At 38.3% G+C, this 27,492-nt stretch overlaps 3 protein-coding genes across 11 annotated transcripts in view; all 3 read left to right on the forward strand.

Moving 5' to 3' along the window:
* The first annotated feature begins 1,399 nt into the window (after positions 1-1,399).
* Positions 1,400-11,468, forward strand: hnmt (histamine N-methyltransferase). 3 transcript variants are annotated; one of them, XM_077536064.1, is made up of 9 exons: positions 1,424-1,446; positions 2,677-2,765; positions 4,126-4,211; positions 6,855-7,001; positions 7,224-7,276; positions 8,434-8,541; positions 8,910-9,040; positions 9,175-9,268; positions 10,286-11,468. In XM_077536064.1, exons 2-9 carry the CDS (start codon positions 2,724-2,726, stop codon positions 10,645-10,647), a joined length of 1,023 nt encoding a protein of 340 aa, XP_077392190.1. In that variant the 5' UTR covers positions 1,424-1,446; positions 2,677-2,723; the 3' UTR covers positions 10,648-11,468. The 3 variants fall into 3 exon arrangements, with proteins under 3 accessions (XP_077392193.1, XP_077392190.1, XP_077392192.1); XM_077536067.1 differs by lacking the exon at positions 2,677-2,765 and having other exon boundaries at positions 1,400-1,446; XM_077536066.1 differs by lacking the exons at positions 1,424-1,446; positions 2,677-2,765; positions 4,126-4,211 and adding an exon at positions 5,680-5,759.
* Positions 11,469-12,434: 966 nt separating this feature from the next.
* LOC144030432 (histamine N-methyltransferase-like) lies at positions 12,435-16,367 on the forward strand. Of its 2 annotated transcripts, XM_077536733.1 has the most exons (7): positions 12,435-12,895; positions 12,973-13,113; positions 14,029-14,081; positions 14,351-14,458; positions 14,660-14,781; positions 14,939-15,032; positions 15,913-16,367. In XM_077536733.1, the coding sequence occupies exons 2-7, from the start codon at positions 12,977-12,979 to the stop codon at positions 16,263-16,265; spliced, it is 867 nt and encodes a 288-aa protein (XP_077392859.1). In that variant the 5' UTR covers positions 12,435-12,895; positions 12,973-12,976; the 3' UTR covers positions 16,266-16,367. The 2 variants fall into 2 exon arrangements, with proteins under 2 accessions (XP_077392859.1, XP_077392860.1); XM_077536734.1 differs by lacking the exons at positions 12,435-12,895; positions 12,973-13,113; positions 14,029-14,081 and adding an exon at positions 14,082-14,225.
* Positions 16,368-16,521: 154 nt separating this feature from the next.
* The window catches only part of LOC144030431 (histamine N-methyltransferase A-like), a 47,123-nt gene continuing 36,152 nt past the window's right edge, over positions 16,522-27,492 (forward strand). For 4 of the 6 annotated variants that reach the window (XM_077536727.1, XM_077536732.1, XM_077536726.1 and 1 more), the window contains exons 1-6: positions 17,662-17,821; positions 18,793-18,845; positions 19,102-19,209; positions 19,392-19,513; positions 20,087-20,180; positions 20,568-20,875. In XM_077536727.1, coding sequence (XP_077392853.1) covers positions 17,667-17,821; positions 18,793-18,845; positions 19,102-19,209; positions 19,392-19,513; positions 20,087-20,180; positions 20,568-20,875 — 840 coding nt within the window. In that variant the 5' untranslated portion in view covers positions 17,662-17,666. Of the gene's footprint in view, positions 16,667-17,339; positions 17,491-17,661; positions 17,822-18,792; positions 18,846-19,101; positions 19,210-19,391; positions 19,514-20,086; positions 20,181-20,567; positions 20,876-27,492 lie in introns of those variants that run through there. The other 2 variants (XM_077536728.1, XM_077536729.1) reach the window with 2 other exon arrangements.

Raw genomic sequence — 27,492 nt, forward strand, 5'->3', positions numbered from 1 at the left:
CCGTTATGATTCCACCGCGCTGAATTTAAAGGGAATGAGGGGAGCCGCTTCACTCCCACAACGGCTCACATGCAAATTCCAAACTGTGCACAAAACTGCACTAGACTTGGTGTAGGCACGAACGTGTTGGTGTATAAAAGCAAAATCATGAATGCCCTGTCATTGACCAAATACAAATGTGCATTCATCTTTTATCAAGTACAAATAATGGAACAAGGCATATTACTCGACATCACACATTCACAAGCAAACACACAGAGGTGACCAACAACAAGAAGAGAAACAGTTTCATGTAATTGACTGTTTTCTCCGCCGGGTGAGATGAACGACGATTAAAAACCAAATATTTGAAAGCACAAATTAAGTGATTTATTTTCTGTATAGCTCCGTTTATTCTTATATCCACCTTTTGCTTATGCAACAAGGGAGAAAAAAAAAAAAGATTTAACACAAGACTGTCATCCCGATGGATTTTGGAATCAAGCTCACCTCCTCCATTTCCACATGCAACCCTTAGTGCATTATTCATACGCCGGAGTGGATAATTCAGTAATAGTAGGCAGCTGACGACAGTGTACGCTCTCTTTTTTTTTTTTTTTCCCCTGCCTCCACAATCTGAATATTTACTCTGACCTCCTTCTGAATGTATTACCAGTAACTATCACCTATGGTTGTTACTCGTTGTAGCAATTGTGTTTCAGCAGCTGATTGTGCGCAGGTGAGCTTGATCTGTTTTGAAAAAAAAAAAAAAAAGAAAAGAAAAAATGAAATGCTCAAAGTGGCCTTGAAAAAAAAAAAGCTCTGTTTTAACAGTCAAGTTCAAAAGACGCAGATCAAACTGTGAACTTTGGATCATTTCTGACGACGGTTTGCTGACATTTCATTTAGGAATTTGACGACCACGGGGCCTGGTTGTTCAATTCTCGGCTATTTTAGCCACTGTACAACCCCAAACCGCCGGTTAAATTCTTAACCCGCCGTTAACTAATGTTGTTCAAAACATGATTAGTCACGCCGTTTGTTAACGGCACCGTCAAAGTTAACCGTGTGTTACGTGGTGGGGGGCACGAAATTGATTGTATGGGGCGCGGGTAGCACACAAGGAAGAAGGTGAAGATGGCAACAAAGGGGTGGACATGACAGGGGAGACTCACGAGACACGAACAAGCAGACACTCCACCTCACAAAGAATAGACAAAATGGAGCCACCGCTCCCGAAGGACCGACTGTCAAAAGTGCACCGAATGAATACTGACTGATCCAAAAAGGTAGCAACGGTTATTGGCGAAGTTAAAGGAATGAAAAATGGGCAACTAATGAATGAAGTGATGTGTGCTGACCAAGAGATGGCAGTATAACCTCAAGGGACTGGGGGCGCTTCCGGTATTGTTAAAGATAATTCTAGAAGGCAGTCAGAAATAAAAGAGACTAGCATAAACACGGAAGGTGAGTGCTTCTTCTTTGAGACAAGAACATTCTTTCATATACACAAATCCAAAGTTAGTCATTCAAGACCTTTGTTTTTAGTTTTTGAATTGGAAACCAAACAATACATTAATACAATATTGAGCTCGACCAACAAGATAGCATTGAGAACTGTGGCTTTATGCTTTTTTTTTTTTTTTTTTTTTTTTTTTTTTTATAATGTTTTTAAGTAACCCCCTGACGTATTTGTTTGTTTGTTTTTTGTTTTTTCTTGTATTTATAACGTGTGTGTTAAGTGTTCTTTGTATAACTTGTTTAAAATTATACAATAAAAAATTAAAATAATAATAAGAAGAATAAATAAACATTACAATGAAAGGACGAGTTTAGTGACAGCGGACACTAAAAGGAAACCAAACAAACGAAAGAGGCATATGGACTGAGGGAGAAAGCAAAAACACTGAAAGCACACCTGTGGTGGCACACCTGAAATGAGTTTGACAATCAGGGCTCTCCCGCGCCGTAACACCGTGTCGTTTACGTCACTGGTTAGCACCGATATATCCCACAATTCCTCTTTTTGTCTACTTCTGGGTCGGCGAAAGCAATGGATACTATCCAAATGATCCCTGGCACTCGCTGGGAAAAAAAAAACCTGAAATTTTCAGCTGACGAAGAAAACGTTTTATTTATTTTTTGTTAATATTTTAATTTATTTTTGTTTTCTTTCTGTCCATTTTTAGAACTTGTCTTAAAAAACACATTTTTTATTCTTCCTCTTTCGACTCAGCATGAGACTTGGAATTTTATTTCTGCTTAGAAGTAACGTGTGCTTAATTTTCATCAGAATAATCACTAACGTCAAAGTCAAGCCCTCGATAGACTCTTTTTCTTGCGCTCAGGCAGCATTAGCCCCGAACACAGATTTAACCATATGTTAAAAAGTTAGCGGCGGTCCTTAGGTGTGTTAACTTTAACAGAAAGTTAACAGTCGGTTAAAGTTAACAGAGTTTTGAACAACAAGATAACAGTACATTTAAAGTTAACGGTCGGTTAAACCTACTTAACCAATGGTTAAAGCTATAACCGAGTTTTGAACAACCGGGCCCAGATTGGCCCCCAAACAACTAATAGCCCCTTCTTGTTTTCAAGCTATTTGTGTTACTATTGTGTGTAATTGGAGATCTGAACACTGATGCAAATAAAATCGTGGAACCCTGTGAAACAAAAAGCCTCACGTTGTTTTTCTAGGGCTACACCTATGTTCGTAATCGGCTGTGTGACTCTCACGGCGGCGGATGATGAATGCTGATCATCCTCGCGGTGTCGCGCCGGATGTGGTGGGAAATGTGTTTAAATCTTTGGTCGTATCTAATTGACTCGTTTAAGCTGTCACTTTTGTTTAAGCCGAGGTTTAATTCAAATGCTTGCGTCGCGGCCATCTGATATGAGGCAAAGCTGTGGGCTAATCTTGTCAAGTTAAATTAATTTCATTTTGGAGGCTCCGCGGGCATATTTGCGGGTCGCCGTGACGATACGTGAACAATTTGACAATGGCGGCGTGTCGACCTGTGAATATTATATTCATAATGCATTATGGACTGCTGCAGAGAGATTTTTCTATAAGCATGCAAACAAGTTTGTTTTTTTATTATTATACTGATATTTACAAGAAAAGCTATTTATATTCATTCATTCATTGAATTTCTTGACTTTTTTTCATGTGTAAAACATCAGTGAGATGTGACCCCATTTCCTTTTTTTTTTTTTTTTTTCAAACTAGATAACCTCGCTCCTGTCTGTCTCCATGAACGTTTTTTTTTATCCTGTCTCGTCCAGTAATAATTTAGTCGACAACAAAATTTCGTCATAATTTGTTACGATTTTTTGTTTTTTTCAGACAAAAATACTGCTTATATTAATTTAAAGGCATACTTCACTTATTTAGCCATTTTTGGCAGTCAAACATTAATATTTTGCCTATAATAAATTCGATATTTTCATTATTTTTCATGTACAATTACCACCTTTAAAAAGACATTTTGCAACTTGGTATCGATTGAAAATGACATCACAAGGGATCAGGTAACCAATCACAGGTCAGCTTGTGAATGTCACATGACCAAACCTAGAAAACAGGTTAGCTGTGATTGGTTACCTGTGCCCTTGTGATGTCATTTTCAGTCGACAGCAAGTTGCAAAATGTGTTTTTAAAGATACTAATTGTATGTGAAAAATAATGAAAGTATCAAATTAATTATAGGCAAAATATTAACTTTTTTTATTGCTATAATGGGCTAAATAAGTGAAGTATCCCTTTATTGTGGTAACTTCCTTATTTTTCATGTACAATTAATACTTTTAAAAAGTATTTTTTCTACCTGCTGTGGACTGATGATGACATCACTTGTGCTGAGGAAGTAGGTAACGACCAATCATGGCTCACCTGTTTTCTGGGGTTGGTCAGCAAAATGACCAACCTACTTCCACAGCACAGGTGATGTCATCATCAGTTGACCACAAGTAGAAAAATTAGTTTTTAAAGGTATTAATTGTACATGAAAAATAATGGAGTTATCAAATTCATTCTGAACAAAATATTAAGTTGACTTCCATCCCATGGGAGTCCCACAGGATTCCCAGAACTTCGAAAATGTCAGCCTCTATTGTGTATGCATAAATTGGCATCCTCTGTCCCAGCTGGAACACCTCAGCGTTCGACTCGTTGCCGTGGAGACGGCCTTGGCCGGCCTAATCAGGAATACGAAGCACAGGAGACTAAGGAGGTGAGTGATATAAGGGTGGCTCCAACATCCAGGAGAAAAATCGAAAATAACGATTGTGGGTGAAAAGGCCGACAATAATTTGGGTCAACCTTGAGTCTTTTCCTGTGACTCTCAATGGGGATCAATTGGCTGATTTGGCAATCAATTCTTCCACACGAGATGCCAATTTAACCAAATAAACAACTTCTTTAGTCCCGACTTACAACCTTAAAGGATTGACAACAATGAACTTTTATGGCTTTGCATTGCTAATCAGCAAAATGTTTGCATACTGTTATCCAATAACGAGGGTTGACAGATAAGCTTGCGCAAGCCCTTGTAATTAATAAAAAAAAAAAATTAATAAATAAAACTTTGAAATTCAGGCATTGTCTTCACAAATAAAGGGAGGAAAAAGTGATGTAATACGGTTCTGCTTTTGAGTCACAGTTAAGGGTCTGGTTGCTGACAAGTACAAGTTTTAAAGCAGAGAAAGGCCAAAAAGTGCGTGTTAAACATTGTCGAGGCGCTGACTAGACTAGGGAGGTTCAAAAACAGCTTTCTTGTGCTGTTGGGCATGGTCATTAAAAGGAAGAAGAAAAAAATACAGAGGCCGGCTTGAAAAGAACTCGCATAGTCGCTGCAGTCTGCAAACTCAAAGTGCAGGCTTTGTGAATCTGACAAAACCCTCTTTACATAATTCAAGTCATGAATTCAAATCCTATTAAATGGACGTGCGGACTGACCCAACTATCTATTTCGGGGCCTAATTCCAGATTTGGCATTAAAGTACGGTATAACAAGCTCTACAAATGTAGTAAAAGGCACAACATACTGTGAAATATTACTCCTTTCTTCCACAGGCTTGACCTTTACACTGTGAAACAATGCACCGTACACATTCTATTTGTCTTCATCTGTAATGTAGCAATTACATTTTTCAGTATAACAGATTATTGCGACAGCTCATTATGTTGTATTGCTTTAAAACAATGGCGTCATGGGGAATGTAGTTCTACTAATGAGCACTGGGACGTCTTGTTGCTTGCAGTTTGCTTTAGTAACCAACCACAGACGAACAAGTGATTGAAACAATAAATACAGTATCCACTTCGGGACAATCTGATGCTGTTGGTCATGATATTGATTAATCTAGATTGTTGATTGTATTAAACTATAAATCTGTAGCCGTATACTGTATATTATGCCAAATGTATGTTTTCATTGCTTGAATGCAAATAGTTGGATTTTAGCATTCCTTGTCCAGTCATAAAATGTGAAATCATACAAGTAAATATAGTGGGTCTTCCTGTTTGTGAAAATGTTTCTGAGCGAGCCGTTCCGCACTTTAATTGTGACAAAATTACTGTAATCGTGCAGAATGTCGCCACTGTTGTTTTTCTAAGGGGAGCTATGGCACCCCCTAGCGCTGAAACCTGAGCAGTGCGTCACAAGGCTGTTGGTGTAGGAGGTTCCTTAATAAAAAAAAAAAAAAAAAAAAAAAGCTGCAGTCTGTGCACATTCATTCACCGCCTAGACGTTCCACTGCTGCACGCACAGTCCCTCACGGTAAGTGCATTAATATTTCGCGTTGTTTGAACATGTGATTTAATGTAGGAATGTGCTGCGTATGCATGGCACCTGCATTTCACAGTTTTCACCTCCCTGCATGTTGCACACGAGCGCTTTGCTGAGTTCTTTCTCGTTCTACTTCCGTTCTGTGCATTGCAAACATTTTTCACAACAATGCGTCAACACACGGGAAACGCATTTCGATTCGCCTGTATTGATCAAGGAATCCAATCCGGTCGCAAATTGACGATTGATCGTCCAAAATCAGGAAGTGGTGACGTCATGGCCTAAGCGTGACTTTTTCTCTTTCTCCTCTTGAATCCAGCTAATAATTACAACTGTAAAACTGTATACATGTTCTGGAAATGACTTTAAAGTGACGCAGAAGTAATATAACATACTACAATCTGAGAAAGTAATTTTGTGAGTTACATGAGTAGCTCATCACTGCACATGCGCACCATAAACGTACCTGAACAAGTTGACAGGTGATTGGATTACTTCTATAAAGCGCATAATAGCTTGTTTATTTACAGTATGTATAAGGTCAGTGAAGTGTAATGAGTTCATCATAATTATTCGAATAAAATCAATATATATACTAATACAAATAAAATAAACACATATTAAGTGTGTAACATACTATTAAAATGCCACGCTGTATACTACAATGTATATAAGGAGGCTACATAGCCTTGCTAAAATGCCAGGTTATGGTGATATTAATTAAATAATACTATGATATATATATATTTTTTAAATTACACCATTATGTAAGCTGTAACTTTTGCAAATGAATTTAAAAATATAAACACCTGCGATAATGTGCGTATACAACTGTGCACACCTGATAACTGTGTTCGGAATTAGCCAATCACTTTCAAGATTTTAAAGGGGAGTTATCACTTATAGCACCTCTGATTAACCCCAAATAAAAATATTGTTGTAGTTTTGCTGACATATTTGTTGTCACATTTTGCAGCATAAGCTGTCATAACAAATAGCTTCCACAAACAACATCAGAGCGATGTTTCCATTTTTTAATATGGTGAGTAACTTGATATCGATTGTGTTTTTTGATTGTTTTGCCAGATATCGCATCATGGCATCTCAACTGAGGAGTCTGGTTTACGACGATAACCGATACCAGAAGGCCTTCCATCTTTTCCTGGAGCGCTCCTCTGAACATCAGTGTATGAGGGACTTTATTCACAAAATACTGCCGGACATCCTGGCTGGGTAATCCACCTCACACACCTGTTTATGTAATATTATTGTGGTGGAAAGCTTGATTGACACCATGAGATTATGGTCATATTTAAACGTGCCTCAAATGGTACTCAAAAATATTCAATAAGTTATTGAAATAATTAACCTCTCTGTTTGATATTCTAATGATAAGATCACATATGCTTGGTAGGATACAAAAGGTTATTTTATTATATTCTTCTCTCTCCACAGCATTGGGAACGGGAAGCCCCATCTTAATGTCATTGGAGTTGGAAGTGGTGACGGTAAGAGACCACATTAGCTTTCTTATCGTCGGTTCACATTTAATGACACACTATATAACTGAGTAACTTCTCCTGTGGTCACCTAAGGTGAGGACATTCTTGTATCAGTAACACTCTTGTGTCCTTAATTGTCATAGCAATAAAAAAAATATAAATAAATCACTCCCAAGAGTTTTTATTTATCTGTTCAGTTGTCTGATAAATCTTTAACCTCGGTTACAGACAATGTGACCGGATCGGGTCATTGTTTTACTACGCGGCGCTAAACTCTGTGAGCACAACTTCAAGTTCTCAAGTGCTGCTGCTACTTTGTATTGATGTGCAAACCCAATCCTTTTCATTTACATGCACTATTTACTCCCGACCTGCTGTGGTGATGTTACAGACGCTTTAAAGGACAATAAAAGTTAAATGAACTGAAAATCCTGCTGCGAAGCATTTTTCAGTATAAAGTGAGATACCGATTTTTAACATGCATACGGGCGAGCAAATTGAAATATTAAGCACGTTTAATATTTACGTTTGTATCAGGTTTACCTGTTTGACATCCATTAAACACGACACAAAAAGGAGAGAAGAGAGGAACTGACATACAATTCACTCCTGCACTCTCTGAAGATTCCTCGCCTCACCCTCTCTATTTATTTGGTTTTCCACGCCCCTAGTTACATGGGTGTTCCAACCCTAAAAATTCAAATACAAGGCATAGTTGGAACATAGTGTACTTGTTTGTCTATGTGTTGTGCATGTGAATGGAAGATTGCTGAGTACATGTGTGGTCAAGTTTGCAATCATTTCTTAACAGAAAACAGGCGGCCTCAGCAGACTGGCTCGAACCATTCTGCTGCGTTAGATGTTGTGGTTCTTCAGCTTCTTGAGCAAAGCATTCTTCATTGCAAGCAGAAGACTTATCTTAAAATAACATATAGCTAGGCTACGTCACTGTGAGTGCGGAGCAAAGCAAAGCATTCTTCATTGCAACAAATGTATGATAACTTTATTTACAATTATTCCTACAGTTTGTTTCCCCGCCATTACTACATAATTTTATCATGAACTTTTCAATGGTTTTGTTCCTTTGAGGAAAAAGTACGTCACAATTTCTCCGACATGTACTGCATGCATGTTTGAAAATGAACCGGTGCTGGTGCCTGCAGGTCACATTGATCTGGAGATGTTCTCTGAGCTGCGTCTGAAGCACCCCGGAGTGATGGTGGACTACGAGGTGGTAGAGCCCAGCAGCCAGCAGCTTCATAGCTACAAAGGTAGCAGTGCTTTTCTCTCATCACATTTTCATTTAAAGCTACTGGACGTAGAAAAGTTGAATTTCTAATTGCTACTTCCACCTGTGGTTGAAAAACAAACTGCATGTTCACGTCTTCACGCACACAACACGTACATGTCACATCCGCCATTTTAAAATTGCGACATTACCGTTATTGCTAAATCTCGCGTTTCTACAATGGCGGAGTAATCTGAATTTATATGCAAATTGAGCATGATCACATGACTTCCCAATATGCATTTAATCTTTTCGTTACATGCTCTGTATGATCTAATTGTGAGCCTTATGAAAAGTGCTCAGTGAAAATATCGTTTTTCTCAACTGTCCATTTTGCATCTGCTGACGCAGTGTTGGCGTCACAGAAGTCCGATTTGGATTACATCACATTTAAGTGGAACAAGATGACCGCCTCAGAGTTTGAGGAGCAATGGAAGTTAAAGGAGATGACAAAGAAGGCCGACTTCATTCACATGATTCAGGTTAGAGCTGCGGACAATCTGAAGTTGCCGTTCTTTCGTTTTTGTTACACCATTAGAAAATCGGTTTGTGTGCTGTGTGATGTCATTCCATGAATCCAAATGTGGTGCTCATTGATCTGTGGTGAAATCAACAGGTGCTCTACTATGTCAAGGATGTTGAAGCGACCATCAGCTTCTTCCGGAGTCTCCTTGACAAAAATGGGAAGCTTCTCATTATTCTGGTTTCTGGTAAGGGATCCTTCTTCTCTTCTCTCTGTGTACCTAACTATATAGCTATTTATAATAGAAGGGGGAATATAGACTTAGCTATCTCAATAATATGGAATATTGTAGAAAGGTTCAATTACAGCACTCCCCGGTTATATTGGGGTTCATCATTTGTACACCTACTATATTTCAGCGTTCATAAGTGATCATTATTGATTTTTTTTCTCAGTATACGTACTGTAATGCCTTCACATGCTTTGTAAATGGGTCGACATGTATATCACTTTTTTGTTTTACCGAAAAGTATATATAATTTTTCTTCCTGCACCAGCAGGACAGAATGAAATTACTTTTCAGAAAGCCAAATATTTCCCTTGTCCTATATCAAAAATCGTTTTCATTATTTCATTTGTAATGTTCTAATTTCAGGAGATGGTGAACTTAGGAATTGTGGAAATATTCCAAATATTTCAGTCACAAACTGATTTTCTTGATGCAAAGAAATTTTTAACATGTTCACGACCTAAAAACTTGTTTGCAACCTTTTGCAATCCTTTAAGAACCATGACAAAATGTGTCTAGACACTAGCAACTGAGTGAGATATAAAGTCCGTATCCCTCTGAACAGTGTACGTTTGTGTTTGCAGAGTGATTTTTATTTTTATTTTTTTCATATATGTCAGCGTTTGTTCAAGGTCGCAAGGTCGTTTGTTCAAACGTCCGCCAAGAATTTTAATGGTCGCCGACTGAACATGTTCCAAATTTCCTTGCAAAGTTTTGAACTTCTTTGCGACAAGAAAAACAGTTTGCAACCATTTAGGAACCCTGAAGAAAACCCAACATTTGTTACGTGCGCAAACACATGCAGGTCATTAAAATATTAAGCCCATATCCCACTGAGGTTTTATAAATTTCTATTTTATTCACATTAATTCCCATGCAAAATTTCCAAATTTGAAAATTCCCAGAATTTTGCAACCCAGACATCAAAAGATGAATACGAGACGAGATAAAAGACATTGTCTGGTCTATTTTCAGGTGAGAGTGGTTGGGAAAAGCTGTGGCGGACCTTCGCAGGTCAGATCTGTGCCTACGAAATAAGTCAGTGTACGACCACAGCAGATGTCAAAAGCATCCTGGACTCGGGGGGAGTGCCGTACAAGAGCTACGTGCTGCCTTCGCAAATGGACATCACCGAGTGTTTCACGGAGGGCGACGAGAACGGAGAGCTGCTGCTCGACTTCCTCACCGAGGTGGATCGCTTCAGCCAAACGGCCTCGCCGCAACTCAAAGCCGACATCTTGAAGTTACTGCGAGACCCGACTTGTTCTCTGGAGGCAGACGGCAAAGTTGTCTTCAATAACAACCTTGAGGTGATTGTTGTTGATTCACCCAGATAAAAGTTCATGGGAATTCAATACGTGTGTAAAAATAAGCACAAATAACGATTTAAGCTCCAGGTAAGCGATCTGAATTGAGGTCTGAGCAACACAAGTTCCTTTGCTAGTCATCAAGTTTAATACTAATTGTACAATAGCCTATTGTGCAAACGATGTATCAATTATAATCAAATTGTTTTATAACAATAACCGTGGAACACAATTGTTCTAATTTGGAACGACAATGAGAAATAGGAAAATAGAATAGGTGCCATCATAAAACATTTATTGATTGTACAAGCAATAATTATTTTGAGTAAAACTTTTAAGCATTTTTATTCATGCATTCTTATTCATTCTTTGTCACGCATATATAAGAAGAGAGAAAATAACATTGTCTTCATCATAATTGTAAGTGATGGGTGCGGTACTTTATTTTTGATCGACCCTTCCTCTCATGTCATGAACAAAAGGCAGAAAAGAAGCGAACCACTTTCAGAAGAAATAGTTGAAATGTTTGCTGAGCTGAAGCTTTGGGAAATATGCGCACGTCTCAAATGTTGATCAAATTTCAAACTGTATGACGGCTCGCAGTAGCCTTTTGTTTTGCACGTCTACCTTACAGTTCTGAGGTTCAAGGTTCAAATCAACCTTTGGTTTGCATGTTCTCACCATGATGTGCTAATAGCTCAAATTGATCGATTGCACTACTTGTCAATGATTTCTTTAATGTTTACAAATTGTTTTGATATTGGTAAAGAGGTGATGACTTGTATGAACACTAACCTTTTTTTGCAAAGTGATGTGAAATGTTAATTTAATTAAAATATATTACAGTTTCACATGCTGTCTTTTCAACAAAAATTATTCAATTAATTAAAATCAAATTGTGTTTTTAATATGTTGCCCTCTTGCATAAAAGTATACTTTGGGCTATTTACACAAGGTGTGTATGTAAATGTATGTATACTTGGCTATGCAATATGCCGCTTTCATTGTAATATCAAGTCGGTTCGGCAACGGACCGCACGGGAACTTTTCACTTGACCGACAATACTTGTTGCGTACGACGCTTCAGACAGGTAAAGGAATCAAACAAGTAATATTTTCAGTTTCAGGGCTGTACTGCTATTGTTACTGATATCGTCATACTTTATAGAATGATGGCAGCAGAGACTAAGAAGCAAGAAGCAAAGCTCGTATGAGGGCAGTGTAGTCCAAAGTTTTCAATTCTGTCTGCAACATTCCGGGAAGCACGCAGCTATTCTCAGTTTTCTCCTGGAGTGCCTGCTAGGGGAGTTCAAAAGGTACTAAAACATCTTTTATAATTGTTTCTCCTAAATATCAATTAGTCATAGTCATATATTGCTTCTCTCTCTCTCTCTCTCTCTCTCTCTCTCACCAACTGCATTACTGTGGTGTATTTGAAATATATTGAGGTATCGGCACGATCTTGAGGCCAGTATGAGTACGTGGCACTATACATGTGTGAAATATAATCTTCCGTTTATTTTTATTTAATTATTTTTTAAACAAACACTACCTCAATGCATCATCGCCAGAAATATTTCTCGGTTCAAAGTTCAACCTTGGGGTTGCCATCTTCATGGCAGAATCATTTAGAAAAGCAGCAACATGGACCCAAATAAGTCAATGGTACAAAACAAACAAACAAAAAAGAGAGAGAGAAAGGTGTTACCAGGTTATGAAGTGAAAGTAAAGAGTTGTCTTGGGGCTTCACTTCAATTTAAGGACGATTAGCATCACATGCTGTATGTAGTTTCAAAACTGCTCATAACGTGATTATGTTTTTAATATGTTGTCCTCTTGCAGTGGCGCATGTGCCGCTTTCATTGTAATATCAACTCGGTTACGCAACTCTGGCACGTGAAAGTTATACAACAAAACCTCGTGGGAGCTTGCCTGAATGTTGATGTGCGGCAACAGCCGTTTGCTTTCAGCGTCACGGTAAAACCCGTTAGGCCTTCAAAATTAAAGTATTGTGTTTCGCTTCGTTTTACTGTTCCGCTTATATTTATTGTAATGCCAAACAAGCATAAATAATATTAGTTAAAATATGATAGCTATGTATTAAAGCCCTAATTTAAGATGGAAACGTGTTAAATGGAATGGGAAGTTTTATTATGAAATCGTTGATTTGAACTTCACCGTAATGCTCAGTTTACCCACGGTTTAAAACGAGAGGAGATGGCACAGCGGAAATCTTAACTTGTCTGACAGAACTTGTTGCGTACGGCACTGCAGACAGGTAAACAAATCAGCGAAGTAATATTTTCAGTTTAAGGGTTGTGCTGCTATTGTTACTGTTATATTCATGCATTACAGAACGATGGCGGCAGAGGCCAAGAAGCAAAGCTCGTATGAGGGCAGTGAAGTCCAAAGTTTTCAGTTCTATCTGCAACATTCCGGTGAGCACGCAGCTGTTATCCGTTTTCTCCTAGAGTACCTGCCAGAGAAGTTCAGAAGGTACTAAAACGTCTTTTGTGATTGATTCTCTTAAATATCAATTAATATTCATACATCTACTGTTTAAAAGAATTCAACCTCTAAAGCAACACAGACAGAGTTTAAGTATCTTGTGGACTAGTCTAAAGGGGCTTTATCATAACTAAACACCCAAAATAAAGATGAACTTGAATCAAATTTTAAAATCTGACATTGTCAAAAATACCCACAACTTTTGGGCAGCCCTGGTTCAAACTTTAGTAATAGCTTTTCATGTACATGTTTGGAAAAAATTCAGTCCAGTGTCAACTGTCGACAAAATAGTTACAGAAAATTGTTGTTAAAGGGTTTAAGATTTCATTGAGGAAAATACACAATGTAAATGATACACTATGTGGTGTAATGCTAATTAAGTATTCATATTTGAATCGAACCTCTGATTCCTCAGAAGCATTGTGGCTTTCATCCTTGCTGTAAAACAGTAGGACAGCACCACACCCTCAGCAGGCCCTTCAGGGTGCATCAAAGTTTGCCCAATTATATATTTTGGCAGTCAGTCTACGTGTGCTTTGTGGTTTTCGGGAAGTCGTTAGACCAGATCACTAACAAAGGCCTGTGGGGAATGCGACGCAAATATGAAGGAGTAGTGGACCCTCTGATGCAGGATAGTCAGTCCCGACTGACGACGAGTGTCAGAGTTTGGTCGTAAGACAGATTCGTTTCCAAGGCTGTCACACAAAATGTCCTCCACATCCCACAATGCAACAGATTGCTGGGAAACATTACATCGGTTCACAAAAGTTTCTTAAATTCGTAAACCGAGATTCCATTGTTCATTTGACTGATAAATAGTCAGAAAATTGTGTCAATTCTCTATGTAACTTGACACTATGTATGTTCATTCATTCATGATCTTTTTTGTGTGTGTTGGTGCAGAATTGCAGCGGATAAAAGCAATCTGGCTGTCCTCGGTGTGGGAAGTGGTGGAGGTACGCAGCCTATGTGACAAGCAGCTGCTCTTTTTTGCCTGTCTGCAAATGTGATGATTATTATTATGCCATGCGATTGCTTGGTGACCAGTTTGGAATCGGCATGCATCACGGCTCTCACCCAAGCTCGGCTAAAGTTCACCAGTGAGACTAATTAGGACGAACTATCCACTCACAAATTACATACAGCCATTTTCACAGCCTCATATGCTACTTTAAGTATACTGTGCAATCTCACATTGACTAGCTTATTTCTTGACTTGGTGCAGGCGAGCTGGACGTCCAGATGCTTTCTCTCCTGCAGTCCATTTGCCCCACGCTTTCCGTCACTACCGACGTTGTCGAGGGAAGCACCGAATTGGTCGCCAACTTCAAAGGTATGGACATCACACGCTGAGCTTTTAGAATAGATGGAGTAAGTTGCAAATTTTTGAACTGGTGGCCATGTTTACACAAAAAACTCAGAGATTGTTGCACAGTTAAAAGTCCATAATACCTCTGTGTGACTGTCACATATACCCTGCTCAAATAAACAGTTATTTTTATGCATGACCTTTGGATTCTTGCTATATTTTCAGCATTGGTAGAAAAGACGGGCAACCTTGAGAAGATTCCATTCACTTGGCATGTCATGCTAAGTGAGGATTACAGAAAGCAAGTCAAAAACGTGAAGAAATATGACTTCATTCACATGATTCAGGTATTACTATTTATTGTTGAATTGCTCTCTGGGAAAAAAATGAAATATTTTGAGCTCTTAATTATTTAATACAATAATGACAGCATATCCCAACAGGATTACAATCGTAGCTACTATTTTGTGAAGTGAACATTCCTTCCAATTCTTTGCTTTGCAGATGATTTACTACGTTGACAACCTGACAGAAACCGTCAAATTCTATCACAGCTGTCTGAACAAGAATGGCAGCCTTATGATCATCGTAGAAAAAGGTAAACAGGCCGTGTTGAGTGGTTGTCCAGTTTGTCATCTCTTATAGCTTTTCAATTTATTTTAATTGTCAGTGTCATTACTTGCAATATCTCCACCACATAGAAAAAAATGCACAGTTCATAATAAAACACAAGAGAACATTTTAGCTCACAAGCAGGTGTGTCAACATGAATGAATTAATTTTTGCCTCGTACAGCCGCTTGTTGCTGGGCAGAATAATAATAATAATAAGAAGAAGAATGCAAAGAAATTGGTATATGTCAATCACGTTTGTACGGAAAAGTGGAACTGCCAATGTGGGAGAAACATTTTTGAATGGCAGACTCATCTGTATTGATATATTGTAAGATATATCGTGTCTTTTACAACGTATTTGCAAGTGCAAACACATTTGAATATATTTACAAAATACATTTGAACATACTTTGAGGCAAGATGCCTAAAATCATAGCACTTTTTTCCATAATGCCATGGGGTATTAAAATAAATAAATAAATAAATAATAATAATAAAAAATACAAACTTTTTTTCCACACATATTTGCAAGTATGTACTATGTCCAAGGCGGTGGGGGGGGTGTCCGCACCTTATGATGTCATAAAGTGCCAACAGTTGTTGTTAATGCAGTATGAATATATAGAAGAAGATATATGAATATGAACGAGTTTGACATTCAAAAATGTTTTCTCCACATTGGCAGTTCCACATTTCTGTACAAACGTGAGTGAGGTATTTACCGCCTCAATTTTTATTTATTTATTTAATTTTAGCATTATTAACCAATGAGAAATTTAAATAGGTAAATACTGTTTTATTCGTAATTTACATGGTTTTATTATTACTTCTGCACTGCATTACTTTGGGTTCATGTTTCTGCAGCTGGTGATGGCTGGGACCTTCTGTGGAGGACTTTCTCAAAGGAGCTGTGCAACGAGGGCGTCCCCGCGTATCGCTCATCCAGCGACGTCCTGGCCTCCCTGAAGACTCTGGGTCTGCAATACGAGGAGCATTCCATCCCCAACATCTTTGACATCACCGAGTGCTTTGATCCAAACAGCGAGACTGGACAGCGCCTGCTTGGTTTCATGACGGCCACTGATGATTTCGCTCAGTCGTTCACGCCACAAATAAGAGCTGACATACTGAACCTTCTCAGGAGCAAGTGTAGCACTGAGAAAGAGGGCAAGATATATTTCAACAGTTGTTTGAGCTGTATATTTGTTCACGCTTGAGTACGTCCTCTGGAGTGCTCAGCGTCATTAATCAGTTCAGTTAAGAAAACGGACCAGGTGCTTTAATCCTTGTTTAATTATCTTTTTTTTTTTTTTTTTTTTTTATTACATCAAATTTAAAATAAGCTAAACTAACATGCTTTTTACACACACTAAAGTTGAAATGTATTTATGTGTATCCAGGTTTCTGTGTCCCATAAAACAAGTAAAATCAAATATGGCTTGTGCACTTTTGTTTGTGCTTGATTTTCTTAGGAGTGACTTCAACACAAAATCCTTATTCCAAGATCACACAGAGAGAGGGAGAGAGAGGGAGAGCGAGAGAAACGGAGGAGCGAGAGAGTGGAAGGAAGGGAGAGAATCACCCTTTCGTTTGCATGTTCTCTCCAAGTTGTCAATAGGTAAAATGTAGGCTTTTATCGATTGCACTGTTTAAACTTGTCAATTTTTTTTTAACTAATTGTTTTTATATCCAGATAAATAAATCGGATGACTTGAACTGCATTAAAAACAAACGTTTGCAATTTATGACATCATAAGGTGCGGACTAAACGCACGCCCAACTTCTCTGAGACCTCCATGGGATAGTGATAAAAGTAGCCTTTATCAGTAAACATTCTGTCCAAATGAATTCGAAGCCTGTGATTGGCTGGTAACCTGTTCAGGGTGTACCCCGCCTACTGCCCAAAGCCCGCTGAGATAGGCTTCAGCACCCCCCACGCCCATTGTGAGGAATAAGCGGTCAAGAAAATTGATAGATGGATGAATTCAAAGCAATCAATAATCCTTCACATTTACAATGATAAAGTGCAATGACAATTGGCTGTCTTACAATCCCTGCTTCTGGCTGGCACTTGTCTAAACTACAAGTAAAACTTTTGCGCTGTTGAACGTAACTGAGCGAATAGTATAGTGATTAGTGTGCTTGCTCTGTAAGCAGCAAGTACCTTGTTCAAGACCAGCTCAGGTTTATTTATTTTTTTTCCCTCCCTCCTTCTTCTTTCCTCTCCTCCCCCACGATTTCTTGCGGCAAGAACCTGTTTTGTTTCAAATGTTTATTGAAGAATTGATGGCTTGCATTCAGAGGAGTGCTCAAACGCGGAGTAGACTGCAGTCGGCTCGCCGGGTGTTTTACTTCCGCTTTACAAAAATAACCAGCAAAACACTTAATATTTTATTAAAAAACAACAACAACAAAAAAAACTTCATCCCCTTGGTGTCAAAGGTAAGATTTTAATCATACAGTCTCCCTATAGTTAACTGTTGGAAGGGCTTAAAATACCTTTAATTGATATGCATACTCGACTTAAATGCACCACTTTCATTGTTATATCAACTCTGTTCGTTTCCAAGTAATACTTTCAATTTCGGGGCTGTACTGCTATTGTTGCTGTTATCTTCATGCATTACAGAATTATGGCAACAGAGACCAAGAAGCACCGAAGCTCGTATGAGGGCAGTGATATCCAAAGTTATCAGTTCTATCTGCAACATTCGGGCGAGCACGCAACGGTTTCCCGTTTTCTCTTGGAGTACCTGCCAGAGCAGTTCAAAAGGTACCACATGTTTTTGTAATTAATTCTCATGAATATCGATTATTCACAGATCTACTGAATTCAACCTCGAATGCAACACAGACTGAATTTAGGGTCTCTTGTTGAAGACCCAAATAAGTGTGTTTTGAGTCCGGTTTTAGCGTCAGTGTTAAAATACACGATGCGAATGATTTAATGTATGATGTATTACCGATTTAAGTATTCATTTTCAAAGTTTTTTTTTTTTTTATCCTGATTGTAAAACAGTAGAACAGCACCACGCCCTCAGCAGGCACTTCAGGGTGCATCTAAGTTTGCCCAATTACTATTTGGCAGTTAGTCTATGTGTGCTTTGTGATTTTCTGAGAAGTCGTTAGACTATCCGTTGTCAGAAAGGCTGGTAAATTTCCACCAGCCCTCTGTTTAAACCTGAAACACTTAGAAAGGGACCCTGAAGCTGGGGTGGGGGAGCAACACGATGTAAGACCCATGAGCCACTCCCGCTACTTCTTCTTAATTTAAAGATTACATATAAGTGTCATTCGATTGAGTCAATTGATTATTAATTTAATAATAAACAATTATTAATTTAATAATTAACTCATTCACTGCCATTGACGGAAAAAGACGTCAAATGATGCATTTTTTTTTTTGCTGGTCTGGCAATGAATGTGTTAATTTAACGGATTTACCCTACAAAGAAAATATTCGCTAAAGATGTGACTGGTGTTTGTGATCATGTTGTGCTGTTAGGAAAACCAAATTTGAAGAGTGCTTTTATAAAAACATGCATACAAAATGTCCGCCACATCCCACAATGCAACAGATTGCTAGGAAACATTTCCTCGGTTCAGGAAAGTTTCTTAAATTCGTAAACCGAGATTCCATTGTTCATTTGACTGATAATCAGAAAATTGCGTCATTCTCTATGTAACTTGATATTATGTATGTTCATTTATTCATGATCTTTTTTTGTGTGTGTGTTGGTGCAGAATTGCAGCGGGTAAAAGCAATCTGGCTGTCCTCGGTGTGGGAAGTGGTGGAGGTACGCAGCCTATGTGACGAGTAAAATGCAGCTATAGCAGCTGGTCTCTTTTGCCTGTCTGTAAATGTGATGGACGATTGGTTGGTGACAACTTTGGCATGTACATCGCCTCTCACCCAAAGTCGGCGAAAGTTCACCAGTGCGCCTAATGAGGATGATTTATCCACTCACAAATTATATTCTGGCATCTTCGCGGCCATTTATAGTACTATGCGCGATCTCACATTGAGGAGCTTCTTTTTTGACTTTGGTGCAGGCGAGCTGGACGTCCAGATGCTTTCTATGCTGCAGTCCATTTGCCCCACTATTCCCATCAGTGCTGACGTTGTCGAGGGAAGCACCGAATTGGTTGCCAACTTCAAAGGTATGGACAACACAAACTGAGGTTTAGATGGAGTTAAGTTGTAGATTTTTATTCTGTACCTTCTCAAGCGTGTTTGAAATACTTGCTCAGTTAAGTCAATACAACCTCGTGTAATTGTCTCATATTCCCTCTTCAGATAGTTATTTTTATGACCGTTGGATTGTTACTATATTATGTTTCAGCATTGCTAGCAAAGACTGATAACCTTGAGAAGATTCCGTTCACTTGGCATGTCATGCTAAGTGAGGATTACAGAAAGCAAGTCAAAAACGTGAAGAAATATGACTTCATTCACATGATTCAGGTATTGTCAAGATCAACTATTTATTGTTAAATTGTTCTCTGGGGGAAGCATTCCCCTTTTATTATTGTGAATTTTATTCTCCACACTTTTTTTTGCCGCGTAACAACTCCCACATAATACTTCCAACTTACACTGTTCAAATTTCAACTAGCTTCAAAAATTCACGCCTCCCGGGGTATATATATCGTCTGATTCCACATTACTTAAAATGTTTGCACAATTTAACGTTTAATATCAACTTTTCCCCATTCATTTTCTAAGTATTACTTTTTACGGCCACTCCTATACATATAACTTATCATCATTACCAGGTGTCGATACTGCTCGTTGGCACAGTTGGTAAAGTCGATTGCCCAGTAACCAAGAGGTCATAATTTATCTCTCAATTTACTTCATAAGCATTCCACGTGCATACAAAATCATAGAATTCAGCTTTCAGCATTCCCACGCAATTTCTCCAGAAATTGCACTTAGTCTAGTTATTTCATACAATAACATCATATCCCGATAGGATTATAATTTTTAACTGCTGTTTTGCGAAGTGAACATTCCTTCCAATTCTTTGCTTTGCAGATGATTTACTACGTTGACAACCTGACAGAAACCATCAAATTCTATCACAGCTGTCTGAACAAGAACGGCAGCCTTATGATCACCATAGTAAAAAGTAAGTGGGCCCTTTTTGAGTAACTGTCAAGTCACTCTCAGTCACCCTTTTGTAGTTTTACATTTGATTTTATTTGTCAGTGCCATTACTTCCCAATATCGCCACCACATGGACAGGAAAAAAAAAATACACAGGATTCATCATAAAACATGAGAGCACATTTTAGCTCAAAGCAAGTGCATCAACATGAATAATAATAATAATAATAATAATAATAATAATAATGCAAAGAACTTGGTATATGTCAATCACGTTTGTGTGGAAACGTGGAACTGCTAATGTGGAGAAAACATTTTGACAGGGAATATTTTGGTATTTTTCAACATATTTATAAAACACATTTGCAAACGTACTTGGAGGCTAAATGCCGAAAAACATTATATGCAGCTGGTGATGGCTGGGACCTTCTGTGGAAGACTTTCTCAAGGGAGATGTGCAATGAGAGCATCCCCGTGAATCGCTCATCCGGAGACGTCCTGGCTTCCCTGAAGACTCTGGGTCTGCAATACGAGGAGCATTCCATCCCCAACACCTTTGACATCACCGAGTGCTTTAATCCAAACAGCGAGACTGGACAGCGCCTGCTTGGTTTCATGACGGCCACTGATGATTTCGCTCAGTCGTTCACGCCACAAATAAGAGCTGACATACTGAACCTTCTCAGGAGCAAGTGTAGCACTGAAAAAGAGGGCAAGGTATATTTCAACACTTATGTGAGCTGTATTTTTATTCACGCTTGAGTGCTCCGCATCATTAATCGTCTCACTTAAGAAAACGGACCAGGTGCTTTAATCCTTGTTTAATATTAATTTTTTAAAATTCTATTAAATGTAATCTAAAATAAGACACACTAACATGTAATTTACACAGATTAGAGGAGAAAAATATGTGTATCCAGGTTTCTGTGTTCCAAAAAGTAAAAACTAATTTGGCTTAAGACTTGTATAGTTTTTTTATTTTATTTTATTTTTTTTTGGCAGTGTGACTTCAACACAAATTCCTTATTGCAAGATCACACAGTAGATATAAAATGTTTTAACATTTCTGTTCATTTTGTTGTAATATAAATTAAAATTAATACTAGATTAATAATTTCAACAACTTATATGAGAGAGAGAGAGAGAGACGAAATAGGAGCAACGCTTTAATTAAATGGTGGATGTGATTGGTCAATTCAGCCACGTCCCAGTTATAAGAGGGTGTGCACACTTGTGCAACAACATCAGTTCATTTTTATTTCCTCGGCATGGAGAGAGATGGTTTTTTTGTAAGAAACATTCTGAAATGTTTTACCTTGATTATTTATTGTATATTTAAAAACAACAACTGGCATTTCAACAGTGCAATCCCTTTGACCCAAGCAACTGTTACACCTTAACGCCAGCAGATGGCACTGCTTGTGCAAGAATGGCACAAACTAAATCTGTATGCTTAATAGGTTCTCCAACAGAGGGCACAATGACTTAACATTCACACGACAGACAAAACAAATAGAGAAAAGCACAAACGAAAATTAAAATTCAACACAACCAAACAGCTTTTATATGCTAATATTTACGGCTGACTTTGAAAGGCAACATTTTAGTAATGATGTGACTGTACGCCCATACACTCAGGAGGACACATGTCAAGCTACTGATCAGGTCTTGTCTCAGGCTATCTAGTAAATGTGTTCTGGCTGCTCATTTACCTCATTAGCTTTAATAGGTCAGTAATTGAAATTCATCAGAAATTCTTGTCCATGCACTCCCCTCTACACACCCCCGTCTCCATCCCCTGCTGATATTCGGTGGGTTTTCAGCACCTGTTCCGGCTTCATTAAAGGAGGTCCTCACTGGGCCCTCGCACGCCACCAAGTGACAGAGCATTAGTCACCGAGATAATCAACCTCAACACACTGGCGCTAATTCTCTTCAAGAACTATGCGACGTGGCGTCTTATCAGAGAGGATAGATACATATTCACAGATCATCTCAAACTATGGTACTGTATTATTATACATGCACACCATTTTATTGTAATTTTCCCTGTTATGATAATGAAGTGTGAAATCCATCCATAGTCACCAAGCATGTCAGATATTGCTGACGTGCCAACACGCTGATTTATTTTTTATTTTTATTTTTTTAAGACACCGTTCGGTGAAGTTCTTCATCCGAAAAGAAGCCAACCTGCTTCACTCCATCTGGCCGGTAATCACAGATGAACCTTCAGCCTCTGGCTCAGACTAATGAGCAAATGTCATCATTATTATTTTTTATAAGGAGGCTTATTTGATGCGATTTTTGGTACAATGTGTGCAAAATGGCTCTTGGAGCCGCATGTGAGCGAACATCCTGTCGCAGGAAGCTTTAGCCTATGCTAGCTGACTTCGCTACTCCCCTGGACTTGGTCGCCAGCCAGTCAGGACACAAATACAGACAACCGTTCTCGTTCACATTCACATTGTCAGTGAGTGGAAAGTGATTCAGGCGAATGTACGGCTATGCTATCAATAATTTTAGCTGGAGTATAGCGTTGAAGCCGTTAGCAACATTTGAATGTAGCCCCACTACACTCCACCCTCCCCTCATTGCTAGCATGACTTTAAGCGATGTGCGCATTACGTTTGCGCGTGCGTTGGGAGGCTACAGACTATCCTATTAATTTGAATGGCGGAGATTAGAGTGGTGACAATCTTTGTGTAACTGTACACGTTAAAGCTTGCAAGTTAACTTACCCGATGTCAGTAAACATGTGCTACGCATGTTTAAAAAAAAAAAAACTTTCCAGCGGTTGAAACGTTACTATCAGAGAGCTGATTCCATTGGATCCAATTCATTTTCAATGACCATTTGGTAGTTTCGCCTACCCACAATGCACCACGCCGTTACCCATAATGCACCTTGAGTTTGAGATGCGCACATCGCTTGTTCACAATGGAGCATTGCTAAAAATTAAATGTTACCGGTTTGTTTTTGTTTGTTTTGAACGCACATTCAATGAAAACATGAGAAGTGATCAACTTTCTTGATGAGCCGATGATTTCCACTCCAAAAAACATTTTAATAATACATTCGACTTTAAAGTCATACAGTTTCATCATACATTACCAGCAGTTTGTTTGTTTGTTTGTTTTATCATCTCAAACTCCACCATTACCCACCATAAGTGATTTTAAAGTGATACTTGACACATTTAGCCATTTTCAGCCGTCAGAAAATGGTATTTTGTCAAATATTATTATCATCATGTATAACTAATACCATTAAAAACACAAGAGGACACCACGCATATTCAGGAAACAGGTAATGGCCAATCAGGGCTCAATTTGAACCTCACGTGGCCAACCAAACCCAGAAAACAGGTGAGTCTTGATTGGTCGTTATCTGAGCTCTGACCACCTGTGATGTCATTTTCAGTCCACAGCAAGTGGCAATATGTGTTTTTCAAGGTATTAATTGCACCAGAAAAATTATTACCGGTAAGTTATCAAATTTATTATAGGCAAAATATTCACTTTTTAGTGTGGAAAATAGCTGAATTAGTATCTTTTTAATATTTCTGTGCCCACAAAATATATATATATAAAATGCTTAAAAGTTTTTTACTTTTAAAACATTTGTTATCATCATTCTCAACTTTTTCACTGCACTTGGTTATATTGTCTGCACATTTGTCATAAACTGCCCGCACTCCACTTATCTTGGAGGACAAACCGTCGATGGCATCGGCGTATTTTTCGGAGCTTGGATATTCAGCGCTTGGCCAAATTCCCTCTTTAGATGTTTATCTTCTTTAATATGGTTTCTCTCCTCGCCACGCTGACCAAGAGTCTTCTTCTATCAGCTATCATGTCAGAGTAGCTCTCTGAGACCTAGCAGCACGTAAAGTGGCCCTAAAATACATCACGCAGCCTCTAATGGGCAGAGGCTGCGGCCGGGGCCTTGAAATATCGCTCTGATATCAGTCCTGTAAAATGGCCGGCCTCTGTGACATATTTCATCCAGGAGAATTAGTCCTGTTTAGCAGCTGCTGTTATATAGCAGCTGTCCTCCACGGGACTCGGTCCAGCACAATATGGCCGCTTGATTGACGACTTGTCCTCCATTTAATTCAGCTGGATAACGGCACTGTAGTGAATACAGTAAGGCGCGGGGTTGAATATTTCAAGTCGGTGATGTGGCTTTTCACTCTGCCTTGTGCTCGAACTTGACTGCAGAGAAGTGATGGCGCACACGTGCCGGTTTAAATCAATCTAAGCCGATTAAGCGCGAATCAGAAAAGGGTTGGGAAAGTGGGAACTCGGCTCTAATCGCGTTTTTGTTTGTTTGTCTCATTAATCGAGTGGTTCAAGGCCTTGTTGGTCCTATCCTCACCACTGCTCCCGCGGGGATGAATGTGGACAAGTTGCGCTGATAAGCAGCTGTTTTTATTCAACGTGCCACGTATTGAACCAGAAGTACACCGCACGCACAAAAAAAATAAAATAAATAAAAGCACCACTAATTGACCCTCGTGGTTCATGTCAAGAGTGCTGGCAGTGTACACTGACTGGTCATTACATTAGGTACACTTGTACAATTAATGAATCCAAACAGATTGCCTTTTTCCCAGCCAGAGAGGTCTTCATTCAACAGCATGTTTTTTTGTGGTTGCGGTTAGCAGGAGAGGCTTTAAGTTGTAAAAAGTGAATTATTATACTGTTCAACAGCAAATTTGAATCACATGGCTTTATCTAAATGAAATTTTGACATGATTTAAAAATGCATTTGCTTTTTTCTAGCATATATATTTTCTTCTTTTTTTAAATTTAAATTATTTTTTTTTTAAGTTTGTGTAATACGGATTTCACCATATTTTTTCATTTATCGCTATGGCATTTCAGAAAACATTCCAACCATTAAAAAATATACACTTAATATTCTGTATTTTGAGTTTTATACACTTAATTAATCCATCATCAATGATCATTTTCATCCATTCTATTTATTTATTTATTTATTTATTTATTTATTTATGTGCATATCAAGTTAAATCCAGTTTCATCACATTGATGATTTTAATAATATTAATAACATAAAGGAAATATGAAAACATTTCATGAGTGTGGATCAAATTGGTAGCATTTAACATTAAGCTCTCACAAAAACAGTGTCGGCCTCCAGGACTGCCTCAGAAAATTAGAATATTGTGATAAAGTCCATTATTTTGTGTAATGCAATTAAATAAGCAAAAATGTCATACATTCTGGATTCATTACAAATCAACTGAAATATTGCAAGCCTTTTATTTTAATATTGCTGATTATGGCATTTTCTTTTACTTGGTCTGAGGAAATATTCTAATATTTTGAGATAGGATATTTTAAAAGAAAATGCCATAATCAGCAATATTAAAACAATAAAGAGAGTTGCAATATTTCATTTGATTTGGAATGAATCCAGAATGTATGCCATTTTTGCTTATTTAATTGCATTACAGAAAATAAGGGACTTTATCGGAATATTCAAATTTTCTGAGACAGTCCTGTATACTATATCGAACAGGATTAGCTAACGTAGTTTCCGGTTCACCTCATTGTTACTAACACGGTCAAATGTGTGAGAAACAAACGGAGTGCGATTCTACCACTTGTCCATTTTCTTATGTGGATGAACGAGAAACTGTCAATTTTTCCTCTATGTCAACTGAGGGGCAGATTCTCCTATGCAGTCAAGTTTACCTTCACCTCACAGTGCCTTTCGGGCGTGCTTGTCATTTAAAAATAAGGAAACAAATCAAGTGGCATGTAAGTTGTTGTGGTCATAATCATTCACTGTATAACTGATGAGATTGCCATGTTATTAAACAGCAAAATATAAAAGTATATAAACAAATGTATTTACAAGTGTGTTTGCCATCGACCCTACATTTTGATCAGTTGTCACTTGCTGCTTCAAGAAGAAAATTAGCCTGTGAAAAATGTAAGTTAACATTGAATCATTTACTGATGCAGTTGCAGTGGACGAGCGGCAAATCTGTAGCGCATCCGAGCTTGAAATTGGCCAAATGAAAAATACCGAACATGGTCACTTTGTAGCGTTGACGTATTGGCAAAGGATTTGAAAAAGTCCATAGCAAGTGAACGCTACAGATGTTTATCCGCTGCGCTTTATTACTGAGGATGATTCTGTCTGTTCTGTTAGAGAGCAGCGCTAAGAAGTGATCATAACACAGAACAATCCTGCCACAAGTTAATACCCGCAGCGGGGATATTTGTACTTAATCCCCGTTATGAGAAAAGGAAAATAAGACCTTACAGTTCCCCGCAGCTCTGCTCTGACTTTATTATTCTTTAGTACTTTAATCTACATGTATCTCATCTTTTTCCTTTATTAAATGCTGTTTCTGTCTCATTCGCGGGATCTTAAATATCCTCTGTCTCGTGGGCATCGGCTTGATTGTGCATAGGAAATTAAGAAGGAAACTTTGGAGCTCTATTTAGAGTGTGACTCCTGGGAGTGACCCCTCTGCCTTCATAACTCACAATTAGATCCCCCTGGTCCTTTTCTTCTTCTATTCTTTTTATTTAAAAAAAATAATGTATTTTTCCTTCCTGGCTGAAACATGTTTAATAAAATGTACGTAATTGTCCAACAGTCCTCTTATATGCAGTTTAATTTGGGGCAAATGTGAATAAAGAACAGAATGTTACTGAATGTAACATTTCTGTCATATTTACATGGTTGGGTGTACGCAAAACGGAATTTTTGGTAACGAGCATTAGTTAAAATGTTAGCCTGTTAGCGGGCAAAATCAACGGAGCCATATTGCACAGTGGTCGAAAGAAGAATTAAACAGTGTTGAAATAATTTGTCTCCAAATTGACATGCTATTCGGTGTATATATGAATAAATTGAAAACATTGTGACTGGACAAAGAGTGGTGAAAACAGTTGTCATGGCTTCTTCTTTAAAGGCACGGTCTTCCGTTTTCACTCGGGAAAATGCACTATATAAATATAGAACGTATACACAGGAACTCCATCTCAATCTAAACCTCTGGGCTTCTATTAATGTGTGGTGGTGATTTTTTTTTTTTTTTTAAACAACTGTCTGTCCACAAAAACGGCCCGCCATTGCAAAAACAAACACAAAATGGCAAAATACAGGCTTTGGCTTAGGAAAAAAAATCACCACCACACATTAACAGAAGCCCAGAGGTGTAGACTGAGAAGAAGTTCATGTGTATACATCCTGTATTTATATAGTGCATTTTCCTGAGTGAAAACGGAAGATCGTGCCTTTTAAGAGAACACATTTTGGTCCTCTAAACCAGCAGTAAGCCCAAA

The sequence above is a fragment of the Festucalex cinctus genome, chromosome 11 (assembly GCF_051991245.1).
Source record: "Festucalex cinctus isolate MCC-2025b chromosome 11, RoL_Fcin_1.0, whole genome shotgun sequence".
In the NCBI taxonomy this organism is placed as follows: domain Eukaryota; kingdom Metazoa; phylum Chordata; class Actinopteri; order Syngnathiformes; family Syngnathidae; genus Festucalex; species Festucalex cinctus.